General features: G+C 47.3%; 1 protein-coding gene across 3 annotated transcripts in view; it reads left to right on the top strand.

Annotated features, from left to right (window-relative positions):
- The window catches only part of Vstm2b (V-set and transmembrane domain containing 2B), a 31,214-nt gene extending 10,582 nt beyond the window's left edge, over window positions 1-20,632 (top strand). For all 3 annotated transcript variants that reach the window (XM_085695705.2, XM_048442081.3, XM_087906101.1), the window contains one exon: window positions 19,961-20,632. In XM_085695705.2, coding sequence (XP_085551831.1) covers window positions 19,961-20,049 — 89 coding nt within the window. In that variant the 3' untranslated portion in view covers window positions 20,050-20,632. The remainder of the gene's footprint in view (window positions 1-19,960) is intronic.
- The last annotated feature ends 646 nt before the right edge of the window (window positions 20,633-21,278 follow it).

Genomic DNA, 21,278 nt, shown 5'->3' with positions numbered 1-21,278 from the left:
TATCTACCCACGAGTGGCCAGGCAGCTCACAGCCTAGTCTTCTTGCATTAGAGATCCCCAATAAATACTAGCTGCTCCTGCAGTGTACTGATTATTCATAGTTATGCCTGCTTTTACGGAGCACATATGCCTGCCACTGTCACCTCTACCGTCCACAGCAGTTCTCCCTAACTCAGGCTGCTTCCCTTTATTCCCAAGCACACGGTCCCTTCTCCAGTTTGTTCCTGAAACCCAGACCCTTTCATCCACAGTAATGGCAGCCCCCAAGAGAAGAGCCCAGTGCCAGACTTTCTAAATGTCACCAGGAGCCAAACCACTAAGGAGCGTCTCATTAAATACACCAGGAGCACATTTTTAAAGTTCTGAATGTTAAAGATTCCCTAAGCATCCTCAGGGATAAAACGGGGTCAAGTGCTTCTGTAATATGATATTGATTAGTCCTGCTCCATGTGGACAGTGGTGAGGGCTTGCCTGTGGTCTAAACCTCGGAGCTTTATGGAGATGCTAGCAAGGTTTTAAGACATTTTTGCAGCACAGGGGGAAAGCGTATTATCTGTTTTATTCCCCTGTGCTTGATGAAGCTTCCCAGGTATCTCTTGCAAACTCATCTAGAGAAGCAAAAAGTCTCACTTTGTCTTCCACAAAAGCTGCAAGGAAGTTGAGAGTGAGCCAGTCTTGTACTTCCTCCCTATCCCTAGGGAGGACCTTCCTCAGAGTGGTGCTTCCAGGGAAATGAGTCTGGTGGATTTGGTAGTTTAAAGAAAGAGGCTCATGTAAATACCAAAGAGGATTACTCCCTTGGGCTCCTCCAAGGCTAGGGTTAGGCTGATGTGGAGCACTGACTAAGGGAAGCAGTTGGCAAAGGGGCAAGTCCTCAGTAACTTGTTGAAGTAGAAGACTGGAGCTTGCCTATGTCCTTCATGCAACAACCCTTGAGACACAGGCTTCCCCCAAAACATGCTCAGATGGAGAGTAGTCAGAAATGATTAGATTTTCTGTTCTGTCTTTACCACCATCTAGGATGAAACATCAGGTACTTTACACTGGCTTAAAGGGGTTTCTGCTGCTGTTCTGTTCTGTTAGTAGATTTTTCCTTGGTGCCAGGTGTCTGTTCAAAACAAGAAGCTGTGTCAGTGACTTTTCACAGCACTGTGACAAACTACCTGATAGAAGTATCATATGTATTTATGTCCAGGGCTTCAGAGGGTACAGCCAATCATGGGCAGGGAATCTGTGGCAGGAGAACACTATGTTTTGTGATCCAGTGACTTCTCACACAGGAAAGAGAGAGCTCAGGTTGGAAGAAGGGCTATAAGCCTCCGAGGCTTGCTTCCTTTGACCCACCTCCTCCAACCATGCCTCCCATCCCAAAGGTTCCATTCCTTAACTTTGGGACAGTGTCACCAATTGACAACCAAGTTGAGAACTATTTGCATGAAGCCACAACAGAGGTCAAAGTGGACATTTCAGAAGCTCTTTTCCACTCCAAACTCAAGGATCCTTCTCAGAAGGGTCATCCTGTTAGAGGAATGCCCCAGTGTTTCGAGCACTCAAGAGACTTTGAAGGCTGATTGTCAGCAGGACAAATCTTACCAATACCAAACTGTCCACCCCCTGCTGTTAGTGAGTAAGGGCAGGGGAAGGACCTGGGTCAATCCCTGGCATGCCTCTTGTGCTGCCCATCCTTGTAGCCTTAAAGCACAAACCCAGTAAATGCCAGGATAGCTTGGGAGAGAGAGGCAGCCACCATCACGCATGACCACCTCATTGGTCCCTGTGGCATTTTAGTCATTCCCACAGTTCAGCTAGCTCAACGGCAGGTAAACCCAGGTTTGAGTGTCAACAAATTCTATGTCTGGGCCTTGGAGCTCCAATCACCCAGAATCACAGTATAGAACCTTCCTTTCATAAGCACCTCATTTCCTCCCGAGACTGTCCACCTTAGTGCCTTGGAGTCTTGGCTTCGTCATTAGCCGTAAGCGAGTACTCTCCTCTGTGTGGAACCAGGTCCCAGGCTGGAGGTCATCTGTTAATTTTCAAAATTAGATGAATGAAACACCTGGCAGAACAAGGAAGGATTTATTTTTGGCTCAATTTCAGAGGCATTGGTTCATGTGGTGGTTTGAACGAGAATAACTCCCCAGAGACACAAATACTTAAATACTTGGTCTCCAATGGGTAGCGCTGTTTTGGGTAGGTTTAGGAGGTGTGGCCATGCTGGACTTTGAGGTTTCAAAGCCATGCTCCATTCTCAGTTCGCTGTCTGTTTTCTCCTTCTGGATTGAGATGTGGACTCTCGGCTTCTGCTCTCAGCATCTAGTTGCCGCTGCTTTGCTGCCTCCACCCCACCATCATGGACTCTAATCCTCTAGAACCATAAGCCCACATAAACTCTTCTATAAATTACCTTGATTATGGTGTTTCATTACAGCACTAAAAAGGTTACTAATACAGTTCTTCATGGTGGGTGGAGAAACAGAAAAAAAAAAAAGGACATTCTTGTACTCAGCAGCCCTTCTTCTCTGTTTGTCCCATTGAGTCCTTTAGCCCATGCATAGTGTCACCCACAAGCACAGTGAGTCTTCTTCCCCTAATTACTCATTTTTGGAGGGCCCTCACTGACACACCCAGAAGTTAGACTCACCAGTTTCCCAGGAACTTCCAAATGCACTAAAGTCAACGTGAAGATCAGTCATCACGGGATGTTCACAGAGCATAGAGCCCAGTGTCTAGGAAACACGAGGGGATGCCATCTAAAGTTTATGTGGGAATGGCGTTAAGTGTCTAGATCATCCAACAAGCTAGGAATCTCAATGTGCGACTTATGAGTGCCGTCTCCCTCCTATCCACCAGTGAACCTAATGGTGGTAAAAAGAAGGTAGGGGAAGCTTCAGTACAGACAGTACGGAGCATTTGCAAATGGCTCAGGAAGTTGTGTATGTTCCCTCTGCCATTTGTGAAGAGTGGGCACTGTGCAATCATCACTGCCTGTCTAGGGCTGTTTTCCATGAATTGAACTTTCTAGTGAGCAAGAACAGCTTTGCCACAGTTTTTCATGCTCCTCTAGAAAACTGAATCCCAGTTCTAGCAGGTTCATTGTAGGGCTGACTGTGCCAAAGTAGATCCTTGGGAAAGCCTTGCCTGCACTGTAGCTGTTTGTGTTTGGCTGTGCTTTGCTATCCAAGCTGCCATTTGTGGGGTACCATTGTGATGGTAAAAGGCAGGACCGAGGAGCAAGGAAGCCAAGCTTGGTGGAACAACTGGATTGTGCAGCAGGAGATGACTGTCTCTCCATGGCAGATGGAAACAGAAGGAAGAAGGCCCTTCATGGTGCCACGTAGCCACAGAGCCTTGGGGAAGACCTGGATTATTGGGATGGGAGAGACTTGACATCCCCCCGGAGAGCAGTACAAAAACACTTTTGTGTTGGAAAGCGCCACACCTTGCGGTTCGTGGTGATGGACGGGCTCCCAGTCACCTTCACAGGCACAGGCCTGCTTTGTATTCCTGTATCCTGTTTTTAGTACAGGAATCTGCCCATCTTTCTCAATGTGGCATCTGTGCCCAGAGATTGCCAATAAAGAGTCACATGGCTCCCAGGGACAAGTGAGGAAGCAGAGAAAAATATGCTACTGCCAGGAGGTACTGGGAGCACGAATGGACTACATGAGGAACCACAGGGCAGGCCCCTGACCCCTGTCCCACATCAACCTGCCTCTGAGTGGCACAGAAAGCCACTGCAGACACACACAGCACAGTCTACTTCCTGGTGCTGGACAGTGCTCGATAGAGAGCCCCTCCTTCAGCTGACTCCTGTCCATCACCATAGCTGTAATGTCAATCCTTCCCCTCCCCCCCTCAAAGGTTTTCACTGCATAAAAACAGCCCTGGCTGTTCTGAAACTCGCTCTGTAGACCACCAGGCTGGCCTTGTACTCACAGATATCCACCTGCCTCTGCCTTCTGAGTGCTGGGAATAAAGGTGTGTGCCACCACCACCTGACTGTAATGCCAGTTCTTTATAGAAACGTACTATAGTTGATTCTGTATAAAGGACCTCTTAGCCCAGAGGAAAGCTCTTCAGTAAGCCCAGGGAGGGGAACTAATGCAATAGCAGGGCTGAAGATGGGTTCCTGATCTGCCCAATGCCTCCAGACATGCACTGGGCAGGGTCAAGGGAGAGACACCCCACCTGAGGGGAAAGTTTTGGTCTAATGTTCAGATAACTGTAAAGGTGGTAGTTGGGAGAATGGTGTTCAAGACCTAGTAACCAAAGGCCTCACCTGAAACTTGAATTTCTCAAAGTTCACTGATGCAGTCTCTGGGCTCCATAGCATGGTACTTCCTGTCTCTGTTTTGGAGTGCAAGCCTAACCAAGTACCTGTTCTAGCAAGAGCAACGGAGTACATTGCTTCTATGTGTCCACATCCCTGTATTCATTATGTCTGGAGCTAGTTCACTCATTCATTCGTCAACCAGTGTGCACCAGACATCGTTTATATGCAGAGACAGCTGTGTACCCTGTGATCACAGTTTGAATATAGGCATTGAGGCCTGAGAGTCCTACAGGGGAAACTAACCAGTGCAGCCAAAGTTAAAATCCACTGTTCTGGGTGTCATGTTAGAGGAAGACCCAGAGGAAGGTAGGTAGCTAGGAATGTTGGAGGAGGGCTTGATCGTCAGAGGGACGGTTAAAGTTAGAGGGCTTCATAGATGCAGAGATAAGGGGTCTCTGTCCCAAAGGGGGACACGGCAGTGCAGTGAACTGGCTGCTGCAGGATACCCAGTCTGTCATCTGCAGAGTGGGATGGTGGCTCTTGCCCTGCTGACCTTTGAAGACACCCAAGGAGCAGTAGCTGAGAATAGTGCCATAAAGAGCTTTGTGAGCCAGAAGGAAGTTCAGCTCCTCTTCTCTGTAGGCATTATCCTTTCAAACACATGGCAGTGTCTGTTGTGTTTGAAGCTAATACTTGACTTTTGGAAAGTCAGCAATTGTTTGGAGGGGGTACCTGACTAGGCCCTGGAAAGTAGAAAGTAGAAAGGGGAGGCGGAGCCCTGGAGTTAGAGGTCAGACTTTTGTGGTCCCCTGCATCCAAGAAACTCATTAGAGGGATGCTAGAGCTCAAAGAAAGAGGAAAGGGGAAAGGGGAAGTGGGGAGGACAGCATCAGACCCCTAATTCTACTATTCCTCGTCCTCATTCCATCCCGTTCTACTCCAGAGTCTTCTCGGTCCCCCTCCTTTCCGCCTGGGTCTTTCATTAGCCACCTAAAACTCACTCTAGGCTTACCCAAAAAGACCAAACCATTGAGAGTCCATAGAGTAGGTGTGGAAAGTGCAGCCAGGACATAAATAGGGAGGGCAAGTACTTCTTCCCTTTGCCCAACATCTTGGGTGTATTGACATCATGGAACTCAGAGCTCCAAGAGAGTGAGACCTCTTCGTGGGCACAGCACTGGCCTAGAGGGTAGATTAGATAGGGAGATTGCTGGGACCTTGTTACCATTATTGCGTGGCCTGGTCAGTCACTTCCCCCTTTGACCTTTGCCTTCAAACATGTAAGATGAGGGGTGTGCAGAGCAGTAGGATTCTGTTTCTTGTTTGGGGGGATATAATACGGTTTAAGCCAAGGTCTCATTGTGAGTATAGGCAGGCCTCATCCTCCTTGGTGAAGATGTGAGCCACCATGTCGGTCTGATTGGTAATATTTAAATTGAGGAACCCTTACAAGGCATAGTGGTGTACATGCATATAATCCCATCACTGGGGAAGCTGAAGCAGGAGGATTTCGTATTCAAAGCTAGAGAAGACTACACCATAAGATGAAGGAAAGGGAAGGAGGTAAAGAGAGGGAGAAATGGATTCTAGGAGATTAAGGAATCCTTGTATAGATGTCTCTGGTACCTTATATGAGAATTGAGAAGGAACAGAAAGGCACAACCCAGAACATGGCAGTACCTTATCCTTCTCCAATCAAAACAACTCTGTTTTTCTCTGTTTTCTATTTTGGAGCTTACATATTTAAAAATTACCAAACTCGTCAGCACTCTGGATTTGTGTCATTTATCACATCAGTTACAAACGGAGATCTTAGAGGTGTGTTACACCCGTACTCCACCTCCAGCAGCACCGAGCCTCTGGCAACTGTCTCAATATTTGCTTGGGGTCATCTGGGTGAAGAAGGAGAACTTGAAATAGGGATAGGAGATCTGCACACCACTGCGGTTTACGGTGAGGTCGTGTAGGTGGGGGACTGAAGGCCCCACCTCGCATGTAGCCGTTGCTGGTGAAGAGAGATTATTTTATGGCTTAGTCTTGTAGATTAGTTGTGGAGGGTGCATACTCTGAGTGTTGTATGGTCTAACTGAATCCCATTCCAGGACATGCCCTGGTAATTACTGCCAATAAGTCAAAAAAATATAACTTTAGGGACAAAGGAGACACAAAATCCATGGGATGCATCTCTGAGATTACCTCCCATCAAGAAAAGAAACTTTTTTTAAGTTGACCACGTAAAGAGAGAGGGTAGTCACCTCTAGGAAGGGAGAGATAACATGTGCAAATGCCCTGTGGTATAGCGTATAGTCAGGAAACTCAAACGATGTAGGTTTGTCTCCTCAGATATTAAAAGATACACAGTCTCCAGGTGCGTGAATGTGTAACTAACTGTATTTGCTTTAAAGATTAATGTAACAAGAAAATACACAAGGCTGTTTCCTGATGTGCTCCATTCTAGAGTCATATTTTAATGCGTTACACACCCTGGGCAGTTCCTTGACACTAATTTTATTTCATGAGCACGTGTTATAGAATTTCCCAAGCACTATCCCTGGGCAATTAAAATGCATTAACTATTGGGCTAAATTATATTTCTAAAGGAAAGTTCTCAGTGAGAAACAACATGCAGGTATGCCCAAAACAGAATGTGTGCAGAAGTTTCTGTCCTGCCTGGTCCCACAGCCATTCAGTCCTAAACAAACATACAGAGGCTTGTATTAATTATAATACAATATAATAAGCCTATTAGTTCAGGCTTATTATTAACTAGCTCTTACAACTTAAATTAACCCACAATTCTTCTCTATGTATAGCCACGTGGCTTGGTACCTTTTCTCAATGAGGCATTCTCATCTTGCTTCCTCTGCATCTGGCTGATGACTGTTTGCCTTTCCTCTTTCCAGACTTCTCTTAGTCTGGTTGTCCCATATATACTTTCTGACTGGCTACTGGCCAATCATTATTTGATTAAACCAATAAGACCTACAAATCTTTACAGTGTGCAAGAGCATTATCCCACAGCAATAGAAGAGGGGGCAGGGGTTTATAAATGGAAATACAGGCCTGGTCACAGGGCTAATCCTCTTCTCTGCCCTGGGACCAACACCACATACTATACACATAAGTGCTTGTCAGGCCTGCCTCTGAGGAGAGGTATACGGAGGCTGGGGCCCATACCTCCGCTATTTAGCACACTGCAATGGGCAACCATTGAGAGCCCATTCATTATGTGCCTAATCCAGGGAAATCTTGGGAACTCTGGCTCACAGACCATGAATACAGAACAGGAGAAAAGAACATCAGATTACTTGAATGATAATGGGCTGATTGGGAGACTTCAGGGAGGGCCGGATTCACTTATCCACCACTCTAGCTCCACTTCCCAGTCAGTGTAATGGTCACATGAGCCCTACACAATCCTCAAGTCCATGTTTCATGTTGGGAAGTAGACTTGGGTAACCTAGAGCAAATGTTCCCAAGCCATGTTCCTTGAAACCCTGTAAACTGCGAAGCACTGCTAGCTTCATTTGGTTCTATTTTGAAAAACTGCGTTTATGTTTGCATGCTTATTTACTATAGTGCTGGGGATTATTTATTGTAGCCTTGCACTTTCTGGGCAAGCTTTGTACCACTGAACTACACCACTAACCCTTTACTGGTGGATTCTAGATGGGTGTTCTAACACTGAGATGCATTGGTCCCTTGCTAGATTTCTGGTGGTTATATTTTGGGTTCACGTAGTTATTAGTTTGAGAAAACAATTCTACAATTTAAATATATCCAAACATAGTTGATATGGTCCAAATTACATGGAAAATATATGTTTATATATATATATAATGTACATATGTACATTTATATTTGGAAATATACAAAATCCACAAATATTTTGCACATACATCAATGCCCTACCTTCTGTGAAAGGGATTTGGAACAGCTTGGAAAAATGCATGCTTCATGATAGAGCACATTCAGGGAGAAATGAAAGAAAAAGTTGAAACGAGTCTGAGGAAATGTGCATGAGAGATGCATCTGCGTCATAGTGAGTTGGAAGGTCAGGTTACTAAGCCCAGCTCCCTAGGAATCTAGGACAGGTTCTTAGCCCCAGGTGGAGGCTGTGTATGGAGCATCTGGCCACTGCTGCACAGTGGTCATCTGGGGCTTATGAGAGTGTCCAACCATTCACCCCACCAACAGTGAGTATCACGGCACTGGCAGCACACAGAAACAGGGAGGCACACAGATGAGTCACAGTTTCCCCTGGCGTTGGCTCACCCTCTGGCATAAGACAAGGGTGTCAGAAAGCAAACACACCCACAGCTGCCCACACACAACCTGGAGGAAACTGAATTTGCTCTTGCATCCTTGGGACAAGGGGGGGGAGGGTTCTCTAACCAGAGGCTAGAAGGGAACCCCTGGGAGCAGGCAGACAAGTGGGGGAGGGGCACGGAGGATGAAACTGAATGAGGCTGTGCCCAGATGAGACTTGATAGCATGAGAAGCTGTGCAAGGGGGCAGACCAGGGGCAATATCCAACAGAGGCAGCGCTAGCTTGGAGTCATCTATGTAGACCTCTGGGCTCAGCAGGGGAAGGTTGGTATACTCCAGAGACCTGCCAATGAAAATGGCCCTCCTGAAGGCATGGGGAAATGAATGCATACAACTAGTCTCCATGTGGGAGTCTGCTTCATCTGGAACTTGCTCCACTCAAAGGAAGGAGGAGGCAAGTGAAAACCCAGTACTGGAGAGGGTTTGAGAGCGGTTCCAGCAGCCAGGAAGCCTGAAAAATTCAGATACCAGGAAGCCGCTGGCCGTAACCCTCTACCAGCACCCCACAGCTGTGCAATAGTAGGCATGTTACTAACTCTAGGACGTATCCATGAAAGGGAAAAATGACTTCCACTTCCTAAGGTCACAGGAGAGAATTCTCACAAAAGGCAGAGTACGTTTCTAGGTACGGAGACTATTTCAGATGCCTACTAATACTCCATGGCCCCAAAGATAATTAAACCAAAGCAAGCCGAGTGTAGGATCCCCTGGATGAGGACACAGAGCTCAGCTGCTGAGCACTCCCCTGCTCACTGTAGTTAGGGCCTCTGGTGGCCCGCTGCCTCCAGTCCTCTATCGCCAAGAAAGGGCCTTATCACTCACCACTATAATTGATTCCATGAAAGGAGCCTTTGGGGCAAGATCCCGTTTTGAAATAAATAGGCTGGCAAGGCCCCATCAACTAAGTTGGCCACCCAAGAAAGTGTGTTATATGCATATGTGGAAATGCCGCAGTGTACATGGAGAACATGACTCAGTGATAGACTCCACCAGTGAGAGAGAGGCTGGAGTGTGGTTCAGTGGTAGAACAGCTTCCCAGGATCCCCAGTGAGGGGCTGGGAATGTGCTCAATGGTAGAGCATCTACTTGTAACAAGCTCCTGGGTTCCAACCCCAGAAATGCAGTACATGTCAAATGAAACCTATTCTGTACAATTGGCACAAACAAACAAAACAATGAAAATAAGTGATTGTGAATATTAAAATTCAGGAGGAAAATCCTCTTCACTCTCTCTTTGGAAGCAACCTAGGGCAGGGCTCCACCTGTGACCAGAGGGGAAAAAAGATGACTTCTTGTTCTTTGGTCCTAGGAGAGGCATAAGTGATGACTATAGCCCACTGTGTGCACAGAAGCCAGGCTGCGTGCAAGTCAGTACAGCTGACCTCAGTCTGACCTTTATCTGTATCAAATAAAAACAGGGGATTTCCCATTAAGCTTGGGATTCAGATAGACAGTTAATGGTACCTTGAAGTAAGTATTGCCCATGAGCTATTTGGGGTAGGTTGGCCACTGTTAATCTGAAGCTCAAAACTAACTGCGTGGTCTATCTGTAAACCTTGGGCCTCAGGCAAGTTATTTCTCATTGGATCTCAGTTTCTGCATTCTAAATGAATTGTGGTTTTAGTTTTGATTTGTTTTTAAGGAAGGTGTGGTGCTATACACATCTGTAATTCCAGCACTCAGTTGCCTGAGGCAGGAGGATTACCAGACTAATCTGGGCTACCCAACAAGCTCCAGGCCACCAGAGATATGAGTACCTGGTTTTCTGTGCCTTGGTGATTGAGGCAGTCTGCCTGGAGGAGTCAACAGGCAGTTAAGACATAAGGGATGGATCAGGTCAAGGGAAACAGAGGCATTGGTTAGTCATTCTACCGGCTCACCCCGGGTGCTGGAGAGGAGAGTCGACCATCATACAAGGCTGGGAGTGGGGAACTATTGAGACGATTAAGAAAGGTTCTCATGGAAGCATCGAGGTGGTGGCTCTTTCCTCTGCAGTGGGGATCTATCCAAGGCTCTGTACCTTATATCTCCAAGTATATGCAAGAAGCAGTTTGGGCATCGGTGGCAATGGAGGAAGGAAAATGTTTCAAAATACTGAGACCAGCATTAAGCTACGATAGAGGACTGTCTCAACCCATGACTGAACTGGATGTGCTTTACTCACCTATGATAGATTTGGATATGACATAAAAAGGCTCATAAGTTAATTTCCAGATAGTGGTCTTGTTGAGAGGTCGACAGCTCCACTGCTGGGTTAACCCATTGCTGAATTCTTAGTTGGATGGTTTGTTAGGAAGAGGAGGAGCAAGGCTGGAGGAAGTTGGTCATTGGCTGTGTGGCTTTGAAGGGTGTATCTCACCTAGCCCTCCTCTTCCCCCGCTTCCGTTCCTAGCTGCCAGGAGGTGAGCAGCATTGCCGATCACACCCTTCTGCCATGATGTTCTAACTCCCCGCAGCCTCAGAACAGTGGGCCGGGACCGTGGTCTGACACCCCTGAAAACGTGAGCCAAAGGGAGTCCCTCCTGTGAGTTGATTCATTCAGGCATTTTGTCGCATTAATAAATACAAAGTGACTCAGATTCTCCAGGCTCCTCCCTCTGAGTATGGTGGGGAGCGAGGGGAACTGGCTGAAGCAAGAAGCCTCATGGCCCTAGCTAGGATGCATGAGTAGGAAGCCATCAGCGAGGCACAGGTCCCCAGTCCATGCATCCAGGTCCTATGCCAGCCTTTTCTATAAGAGATATCTGTTTCCTTTAAAACCCAACAGCATCAGTTAGTTTTTGCCCCACTTACCAGCACACGTTAATTTTATGGCAGAAATGAATTCCACCCAAACAAACTCCCTTAGTGCACAATTATTCCTCATTGGCTCCCTTTAGATAAATATCCATGAAGAGGCTTTAATTAAAATGACAACAGGGGAGGCAGCCTTGCATGTTGCCATCTTCACACTCAGCAGCAAGTTGGACCCGGGTAGAATCCAAGGGGGGAAATGAGAACTGAGCGTGCCAGGAGGGGCAGTCCCATGTCAGGGAAGGGACCTGCCCCTGCCCACTGCGCAGCTGAGCGCAGACCTAGTGGGATCTAAGCCAGACTCCTCCTCAGTCCTGAGTCAGAGCTGGCTCAGACGCTGTGAACTCGGACATCGGCAAATGGCAGGGTGTGGGGATGCGTGTGACCAAGAAAGGCTGTACCGGAATCCACTGCACAGAGGCCAGGGTGGTGGCTGGCAGCTAGCCTGGGTCTGGGTTGGGGGTCAGGAGGGCAAGGACTTGGAGACTCCTGCTGAGAAGGACACACAGCATTAGTGGCAAAGGCAAGGCAGGGTGCTAATGCCTGGGTCTTTCACAATCTATGCGTGGAGTCTCCTAATTTTTAGTGTGTCGGATTAGAATTTACTTTTTTTTTTCACCCTTCTGCAACTCTGGCTCCACCCTCGGGTGGCCACTTTGTGTGTTGCTTGCAGATAGGTTCTGCAGAAGAAAGGGTTGTAACTAGAGAGGCAGGAAGTGGGGGAGGTGTGAAATGGCGATGAAGGGTGAAGGACAGTTCCCTGAAGTGACAGACTCTGCTGTGGTGCTGCTGGGGCCTCTGGATGATGTGTAGAGAAAACATGATGTGTGACATTGACCTTGGCCAAGATGCTGCCCGTGTCCTTTTTGTTCTCCTCTGGAGGTGGGAGGGCGGGTGGGTCTGCTGCTTCCAGAGAGAGCAGAGGTGCAGCTGGAATGGCAGGGTCCTCAGAGCATGTGAGGAGGAACGGTGGGTAAACGCTGTCTTAAAAAAGGAGGGTTCTATCCAGCCTTGAGTGGAGGTTCTAGCTCAAGCTCGCTCCTGGGGCAGCCCTTTTTGTCTCATTCACTGAGGCTGCAGAAGAAGAAAGCAATACAACTGAGTATGGGTACCCAAAGGACCACCATCCTGTGTGCATGGTTTGGGTCTTTAATTTTTTTTAGCCAAGAAGTCTTTGTTCAAAAGACAGGGTTAGAACTTCACAAAGAACACAGCAGCTTTTCGTGACCACAGGGCGCTCAGTAGAAAGGGGGCCGGCTGCAGGCACACCCTCCAGGAATCCTCCATCACAGCCGAGCTCAAGGGTGGAATGGCTTTGTCCATGAGAGATGGGGCAGTAACAACCTGCCTGCACGTTATGTGTCCCCGTTCTGCACAGTTCTGCAGAGGAAGGCACAAATAGGCAAAGCCTGCAGTGCCAACCTGCAAATGAGCTCCAACCCACTCAGGCTACCAGAGCCAGAACCAGGTTACTGACCCCAAAATATCAGAACCGTAGTTACACTTCTCATGCCTGAAACAAACAAACAAACAAACAAACAAACAAACAAAAACAAAACTGCAGTCTGCGAGCAACCCTGAAAAGTCTCTGGCTGAGTGGTGTGTGTGTGTGTGTGTGTGTGTGTGTGTGTGTGTGTGTGTGTGTGTGTGTGTTAGCTGCTGAGCCAGCCTTCCCCAGCCCTGCTGCAGCTCTCAGGGGTTGGGTCAGAGGTTCCTCAGCTCTCCACACAGACCCGATACCCCAGGCCCATGTGTGAGCAGCAATGCCACCCTCACAGGGATCTCTGTGTCAGTCAGACTTGTGTCACAACAGCCAACGCAAGTAACGTAAAAGGAGGAATTTGCGTTTCTGCTCCATTTCACGAGGCTTCTGTCTCTGACTCTGTTGCGTGGGGCCTACAGTGAGGCACAATATCATGGTGTGAGCACGAGATGGTGTGAGACTGTTCAAACGCATGGTGGACAGGAAAGAGAGAGCACAAGACACATCACAGGTGACCTATTCCCGCCAACCAGGCCCACCTAACGTTTCCAAGACCTCCCCCAAGTGACACTTCTACCTGGGACCAGTGCTTTCTTTCTGTGAGTCCCTGATGGGGAGAACTCAGCTCTCAACTGTAAACCACCTTGGGAGCTTCGTTCACAGGCTTGGACTCTACCCAAGAGGAAGCCCGGACACACCCTCCTTCATTTCTTTATCAAAACATTAAATGGGTTTAACAATTCCATGCTCTTTTCTGACAGGGTTTTGTAATTCTTTTGTTGCTGGATAAATGGAAATGGTGAATTTCCCAGGCAGAAGCTACTTGGACTGAGATGTGTGTATGTGTAGGAGTGTGCATGTAAGCACACACACATCCATGTCCATTGTATCTTTCCTAGTTCTTAGTTATTATGTTTTATTTATCTGCACTCCCAACTGTCCTGTTTCCCTACTTCCTTTTACTCCCCCACCCCCTCCTCCTTTCACTCCCATTCCCTTCCCAAGATGTGGTCTCAGTATGCAGCCAGGCTGCCCTGACACTTGCAATCCTTCTGCCTAAGGGCTATAATTATATGACACCACACCTGATTAGCAGTCTCACAGGCTTCGGTTTCATTAAGAATGATCAACAAAGCAGCAGTGCTGGTTTGAGGTGAAGATGAACCAGCCATTCCTCTTTCCGGGGCTTCCCTCACCTCCTGGGCTGCCTGAATCTCCAGCTTCATCATGACTAACACACTGGTGTGCACTCTGGCACTATTCTTGATTCACCTTCGGAAGGGAGGAAATAGATAAAGAGACTGTGAGCATCTGATCAGTTCAGCACACCAGCCTGTCTCTTCAGCCCCATATTCTAGGAGTGTCAGAAAAGAGGCCCCAAGGTAGGTGATTGAGCCCATCCCAGCTACACCCACTCAGCCATTGTCCACCTGTGCCCTATACAGGGTCAAGCTGAGTTGCACCTGTCTGGATTGCAGTGAACAGTCCTGGCTACTGCCTCTGGGAGACAGGGAGGTAGGGACTCGGGCCCCAGATGCTAGACATCACAACAGGAGCTCTTCCTCAAGAATGTGACCCCTTGGTCATTAAGTTCTAGGGGTGTTTTAAAAAGAAGTAAATGAGGAGACAGTTCATGCACATTGGAAAAGTTCCCTCTTGGGAGAGCATTCGCAAAATTAGCTCTTCGGCCCTGTTCAGACAAGATGGTCCTTTTAAAGTTTTGTTCATGAGTTGGTGCTCCCCTGCCGCTTTTACAGGGACTCTGGGGATTGAACACCGGTTGCCAGGCTTTGAAGCAAGTGCCTCTGCATGTTGAGCATCCAATCAGCCCTAAAATGTTGTGTATACGTTTATCAGTGTGGTTCTGGGGGTCAAATCCAAGGCCCAGTACATTTGGATAAATGCTGTCTCTCTGAGATATATTCCTAGATCCCGTTTTTGTTTATTTGTTTTGCTTTGTTTTTGAAAGAAGGTCTCACTATGTAGCCCAGGTAGATCCTCCTGTCTCAACTTTCTAAGTACTGGAATTGCAAGTGTGTCTAACACACCTGGCTCACACTGGTCTTTTCTGAAACCACTGCTTGCATGGCATTGACTGTCTGGGCTGCTTTTGTTTGTATGTTTTATGGAATGTCTTTTGCTGTGTGACAGAGGACCTTACAACTCAGTGACTTTCGTGTGACATTATGGTCGTTGTCTTAGGTTTCTATTGCAGGGAATAACCATGCCAGCTCTTATAAAGGGAAATATTTGTTGAGGTGGCAGCTTACATTTTCAGAGGTTTAGTTCATTGTCGTCACGGCAGGGAGCATGGTGACTGGAAGTGTGGCAGTGTGGAAGCAGACATGGTGCTGGAGAATTCTACATCTTGAACCAAAGGCAACAGGAAGTGAACTGAGGTACCGGGCGGCAGCTTGACCATATATGAGACTTCAAAGCCTGCTTCCACAGTGACACACGTCCTCCAACAGAACTACAGTTACTCCAACAAAGCCACTCCCTAATAGTGCCATTCAAACCAACACAGTCACTTACTCAACACAGTGATTTCTCTCGGCTCACCTGGGAAGTTTCTCACTTGGTCTCTGCTGGGCTCAGTTAGGTATTTGGTGCCAATTCACTTAGGGATTGATTGGTCTAGAGGGACCTTATCTAGGACATCTCATGACCCCAATGCTTCAGAAGGCTGACTCGGGCTTAGACAGTTCATTCTGAAAGTTCACAGCCCTCTGTAAACTTTGCCTCACTCTGGTCCACTATCTACAACAGGTCATGTAAGGGAGGTGCTATCACAGAATGTGTATATTGGTGAGGAGGAAGGCTGCACATGGCCTGCCTCTGTGAAACTGCTTAAACTCCAGCCTACTGACACTGGCAAGACACTCAGTAATTTTATGGTGTACGCCACAAGACCCAGAGAGGTGAAGGGGCTGTTAGTAACAGGACTAGGTTTAGGAACCCCTGTGGCCATCAAGCAGACATCCAACATTGAAGACCCCACAGATGTTGATCTCTCCCTTCCATGCTCATTACCTTAGACAGCATCATGTGGTCCTTCTGTTCCTGGTACTTCCACCTCTGGCCCAGCACAGAGAATCGAGCTGCTTTTTCCAAAGTAGGGATTGAACACAGGACTTTGTGCACACTAAGGACCACTGAGCTATGTCCTCAGTCTTCAGTCTTTTAACATTAAGCAAGTGAGTAAGTCAAGGGGGTACTTGAAGGCAAGGTTAAATCTTGCTTTACCTCTCCTGTGCTTGCAGTACCACCTGGTCAGCCATCCCCTGCCTGGTTTACATGTCCATTGACCACTTCTCTGACTGCTGCATATCTTGATGGTCTGAAATTCTTTCCACAACTGCTTTTAGATACCTCTCATGCTTGTTTCTGTCGCCTGAGCCTACCTCAGTGCTATGATTTGCAAGAATGTAGCCATCAAAGTCTAGGCATTGGGCGTCTAGTCTCAAAGCTATAGGTGCTCAAGAAACACCGTTATCCCTTATCCTTTTTTCTAGACTGTTTTTTCCATGTGCCCAAGAGCCCCTGTGAATTCTACCCGGACCTCTAGCCGTCCATCAACTCACCTATCACTGCATCCATCTTCCTAGCAATCTGTGACAATGAGGAGGTGCAAAAGAGGACTGTAGTCCTTGTAGCAATCTCTCTCTGCTGCGATTCTCTCTGCTGGCGATGGCCAAAGCAGAGTGGCCAGATTGTGGATGGGCAGGAGGAAAGACTGTGAAATTAAGATCTGAAGGCTAGTGGGTCTGGATGGGGTCCTGGATGGACTTCTTAACTGGGGCCAGCGCTCTGCAGAGAAATAGCATCTCTGGAAAGACTGGACACAGGAGATCTGCCTCCTCACTCCACAGTGTGAGCCAGCACCAGTCCACACGTGGGCAGCTGGAGTCATGGAGATTCTGAATGGATCATCTGCTCAGCTCCGTTTTCATAAAGGAGAGGAGTAGGCATGGAGCATGAGTTCTATCACATACACAGTTGCAGGTGGAGAAAGCTAGATTATGGGAAAATTCTTTGGACAAAAAGAATAATGGCTAGATCCAGTTACATCATGCCTAAGTATACACCTGGAGGCCAGTGTACCACACCCAGGCATCCGTGTTTACTGCTGCACGAGCCACGATTACCAAGATACAGAACTAGCTGAAGTTCTCAGACTGTATAAAGAAAATGGGGTTATATATACACATTAGAATTTTATTCAGATCAGGAAAGTGGATGAAATTAGCAGCTATTGTGTTAAGCAAAATAAGCCAGATTCAGAAAGATAAGTATTATGCCTTTAAACTCTCTCTCTTCTCTCTGTGTGTGTATGTGTGTGTGTGTGTGTGTTTGTGTGTGTGTGTGTGTGTGTTTGTGTGTGTGTGTGTGTGTGTCTCCTTGTGTGATGAAAATAGAAGGAGTACTATTTGGAGAGGAGACCAGCAGGAGTGGAGACTAGGGTGAGACGTGATAACCAGGTTGTACATGAACAAAGTCTGATAAAGACATGGATGGAGATGTCTTAATGAAATCTGTTATTTTGAATGCTAATTAAAAGAACAAATTTAAAAAATAAACTAACTGCAACACAAGGATCAGGGAAGATCTCGGAAAGAAGGAAGAAAGATTGCAGGAATCAGAGGACCAGAATGTCTGCTTGACAGTAGTGTGTCTTCTATATATGATAAGGAACTATGCTCATAAAACCTCAACAACATGGCTGCCTCAACAAGATCTGCACAATGGCAACACCAAATGACATGCTAACAGAGATAGGAAAGAACTCACAAGATCTAAACCCTAGATAAAAAGTTACAGAGGGGGAGAATAAGTCTTTACCAAGGATGAGCCCACTGACAGCTATCCAATCCCAAGTGGTCAGCTCGCTCTCTCTCTCTCTCTCTCTCTCTCTCTCTCTCTCTCTCTCACACACACACACACACACACACACACACAGAGAGAGAGAGAGAGAGAGAGAGAGAGAGAGAGAGAGAGAGAGATAATAATGAAAGAAATCATGAATTTGAGAAGAGTAAGTGAGTGGCCTATACTAGAGGAGTTGGAGGGGGTGAAGAGAAGGGTGGAAATGATATAAATGCAAATCTCATAAATTCTAAATAAAGACTAATATCAAAACTTAAAAGGAAAGAAAAGGATTGACAGTACTTCTACTATTAAGATTGATAATAGTTAATCTGATTACAGGGGAAAGCCAGTCATCATAGAAACTTCATCCAGCAACTGATGGAAGCAGATGCAGCGATCCATAGCTAGCACTAGGCCGAGTTCCCAGAGTCCATTCGAAGAGAGGGATGAGCAAAGGGGTCAAGACCACGATGGGGACCCCCACTGAAACAGCTTACCTGAGCTAGTGGGAATTCACGGACTCAAGACTGACAGCAGGGGAACATGCATAGGACCAAACTGGACCCTCTGAATGTGGGTGACAGTTGTGTGACTGGGGCAGTCTGTGATGCCACTGGCAGTGGGACCAGGATTTATCCATAGTGCTTGAACTACCCTTTTGTAACCCATTCTCTTTGGAAGGATACCTTGCTCAGCCTAGATATAGTGGGCAGGGCCTTGGTCCCACCTCAAAGAGACTTGCTAGATGTTGTTGACTCCCCTTGGGAAGCCTTATGCTCTCTGAGGAGTGAATGGGGGGATGTGGTGGGTGGGAGGTAGAAGGAACTAGAGAAGGGGATGGAGTGGGAACTGGGATCAGTATGCAAAAGGAGAAGAGATTGATAGTACTACATTCAGTCCCAACCTTGTTGGAAAAGCCCTCATCTGACCTAATAGAGACGAGGGATCCAGTTGCCCTAGCAGTAGCTAGGGCAGACAGTTTTAGTTTTGCAAAGTCTCCACATTTTCTGCAAATCTGGTGTTGATGAAGAGTCTCCCACAGTCCTTCTGGGTATAGGGTTGCAGTCCAGCCTGCTGGGAGTTCAGGCTAAATGTATAGGAGAGAAGTCACCAGTGGTGTCCCCCAGCATCCCATTCAGCAGTGGTGTCCTCCACATCCCATTCAGCAGTGATGTCCTCCAGCATCCCATTCAGCAGTGATGTCCCCCAGCATCTCATTCAGTAGTGATGTCCTCCAGCATCCCATTCAGCAGTGATGTCCTCCAGCATCCCATTCAGCAGTGATGTCCTCCAGCATCTCATTCAGCAGTGGTGTCCCCCAGCATCCCATTCAGCAGTGGTGTCCCCCAGCATCCTATTTAGCAGTGCTGTCCCCCAGCATCGCATTCAGCAGTGGTGTCCCCCAGCATCCCATTCAGCAATGATGTCCTCCAGTATCCCATTCATCAATGGTGTCCCCTGGCACCAAGGCAGAAGAGCAAGGAATCCCAGGAGAAGTAGGGCATTTTGCAGCTTAGGAGCCCAGGGCTCTTTGGCAGACTTTTCCTGGCTACACAGAGAGGTCTTTGTAACATCTTGACACTTTGAGAATAGGGGAGGAGGCAAGCAGTGGCCAGGAGGAGGCAGGATGAAGACATGCATGGGGTTAGGGCCCAGAGGCAGACCAGACACTGGAGAAAACGGTGAATATGATACAGACAGTGTGGGGCCAGGTGCGTGGGATCTCAGGTAGTCACCCACACCAGCCTGTGATTACTGAGCTCCCCATCTCAAGGAGCAGCTTGACAGCATGGTTATGGAAGGAAGGCTAACACCCAGAAACCACCCATAACAGGACCTGTGAGGATGCCGAGGTGTGTGCCATTTAGACAGGAACTTGGAGAGGTGGCACGGAAGCTGGAACGGTGAGATGTGGAGGATGTGGGCGAGGTGAGCCTTCATGTCGAGGGCACTTGGAAGAATTGTGCTGAGAACCAAAGAAGCAGGTTGTCTTTAGTGAAATAAAGCAATGTCTAGCACATCTGCCCCAGGACAAGCGCACTTGTGTCTGACCACATTTGGCTTCATCTTTAAACAAAAGCAGCCATGGCAGCCTCCAGCTGGCCATTGTGGTTTCAGAAGCCTCGGGAAGCCTCCCTCGGCTCTGGTCGGCCTCAGGGTTCCAGGTTCTCAGGAGTCCAGTTGACTGTGTGTTTTCTCTTCACCTGCAGGTACTGGCCCTGCCTACAGCACGGACCCTCTGCTGTCTCTGCTCTTGTTAGCACTGCACAGGTTCCTGCACCCATTGCTGGGACACTGACAGCCATAAAATTTAGGCAGCCACCCGGGGGAGGACCTTGCCACATGGACACAAGGACCAAGGGAAGCATGAAGAAGTCCATGCAGAAATAAATAAATCTTATTTTTGGGGCAGTAACACAAATTTAGAAGACTTAAAGTAACGCATCGAGTTTCCAAATAGGATGGAGTGAAGGCCGTGCAGTCTGCATGGGGCGCTGAGCACTCCACAGCAATGTCTAGTTTCTGTTTCTTTCCTTCACGTTCCCTCTGAGTCTTCATTTTGCACGAACTGTTGAGCAGGTACTTTGAGGATAATATGTAAAAAAAAGTTGGGTCAAAGCCTTTCTGACAAAGTAAAATATTTTTAGGAGATTATTGTGTTTAGAAATTTTTTTTTTGAATTTACTTTTTCTTTGGGGGCTTTTCTTTATTAAATTATTTCTTTGGAGACATTTTGATTAAAAAGAAACACCATAATTAAAACTCACTGTCAATAATATTTATTTTTAAATAAAGATTGGAAACAAGGGTATAGTTGTTTATAAAACTGCACTGTATATTGCTGAATAACAGTTGAATAAAAAAAAGCCCTTTTAAATAGACTTTCTACAGCCATGTATGACCATCCAGTTTCAGTGCCCGCTGCAGCCAGACACTGTGACCTCCTCTTCACAGACACCAGCTGAATGTCTCCCAGGGCGGAAGGCAGTCCAGGACACCTGGCTGGGCCACAGCAAGCAGACAAGAGTATCTGCCTAGCCTGCCAAGAGACAGGGGACTTCCCAGAAGCAAGAATGAATCCTGAGAGAAGGCGAGCTCCTGTGCAAGCCGAGAGCCAGCCTTCCTTCCCAGCCTTCAGCAGAGCTGAGGTGCACTTACCTGCTGTGAGCTGAAATGCCAGCCTGCACTGGTCCCAGCTTTAGTGAGCCTCAAAATAAGAGGTGGCTAGTTGTCTGTACTCGCTTACCTTGTACCATAGGGATGGCTTTTGACCTCTGAATCTGTGAGTTTGGGGATAGGTTGCACGTCTCAGAGACACTAATATGCCATGGGAGCTACCTACTATTAATTTCATTTTAGGACTCCTTTTAAATATCCAGGCCTGTGGTTTGTTTAAAATATAGCCAGACTTTTACAACTGTTGTTTTTTGGGGGGTTTGTTTTGTTTTAGTTTTAGATTGGTTTGCTTATTTTAATGTCATGATTTTCTTTAAATGAGAAGATCTCACGCTATAACCTAGGTTATCC

The sequence above is a fragment of the Myodes glareolus genome, chromosome 1 (assembly GCF_982192425.1).
Source record: "Myodes glareolus chromosome 1, mMyoGla1.1, whole genome shotgun sequence".
Classification (NCBI taxonomy): Eukaryota; Metazoa; Chordata; class Mammalia; order Rodentia; family Cricetidae; genus Myodes; species Myodes glareolus.
Note: the sequence above shows the minus strand (reverse complement) of the source record. Positions and strands in the feature narration are given on the sequence as shown.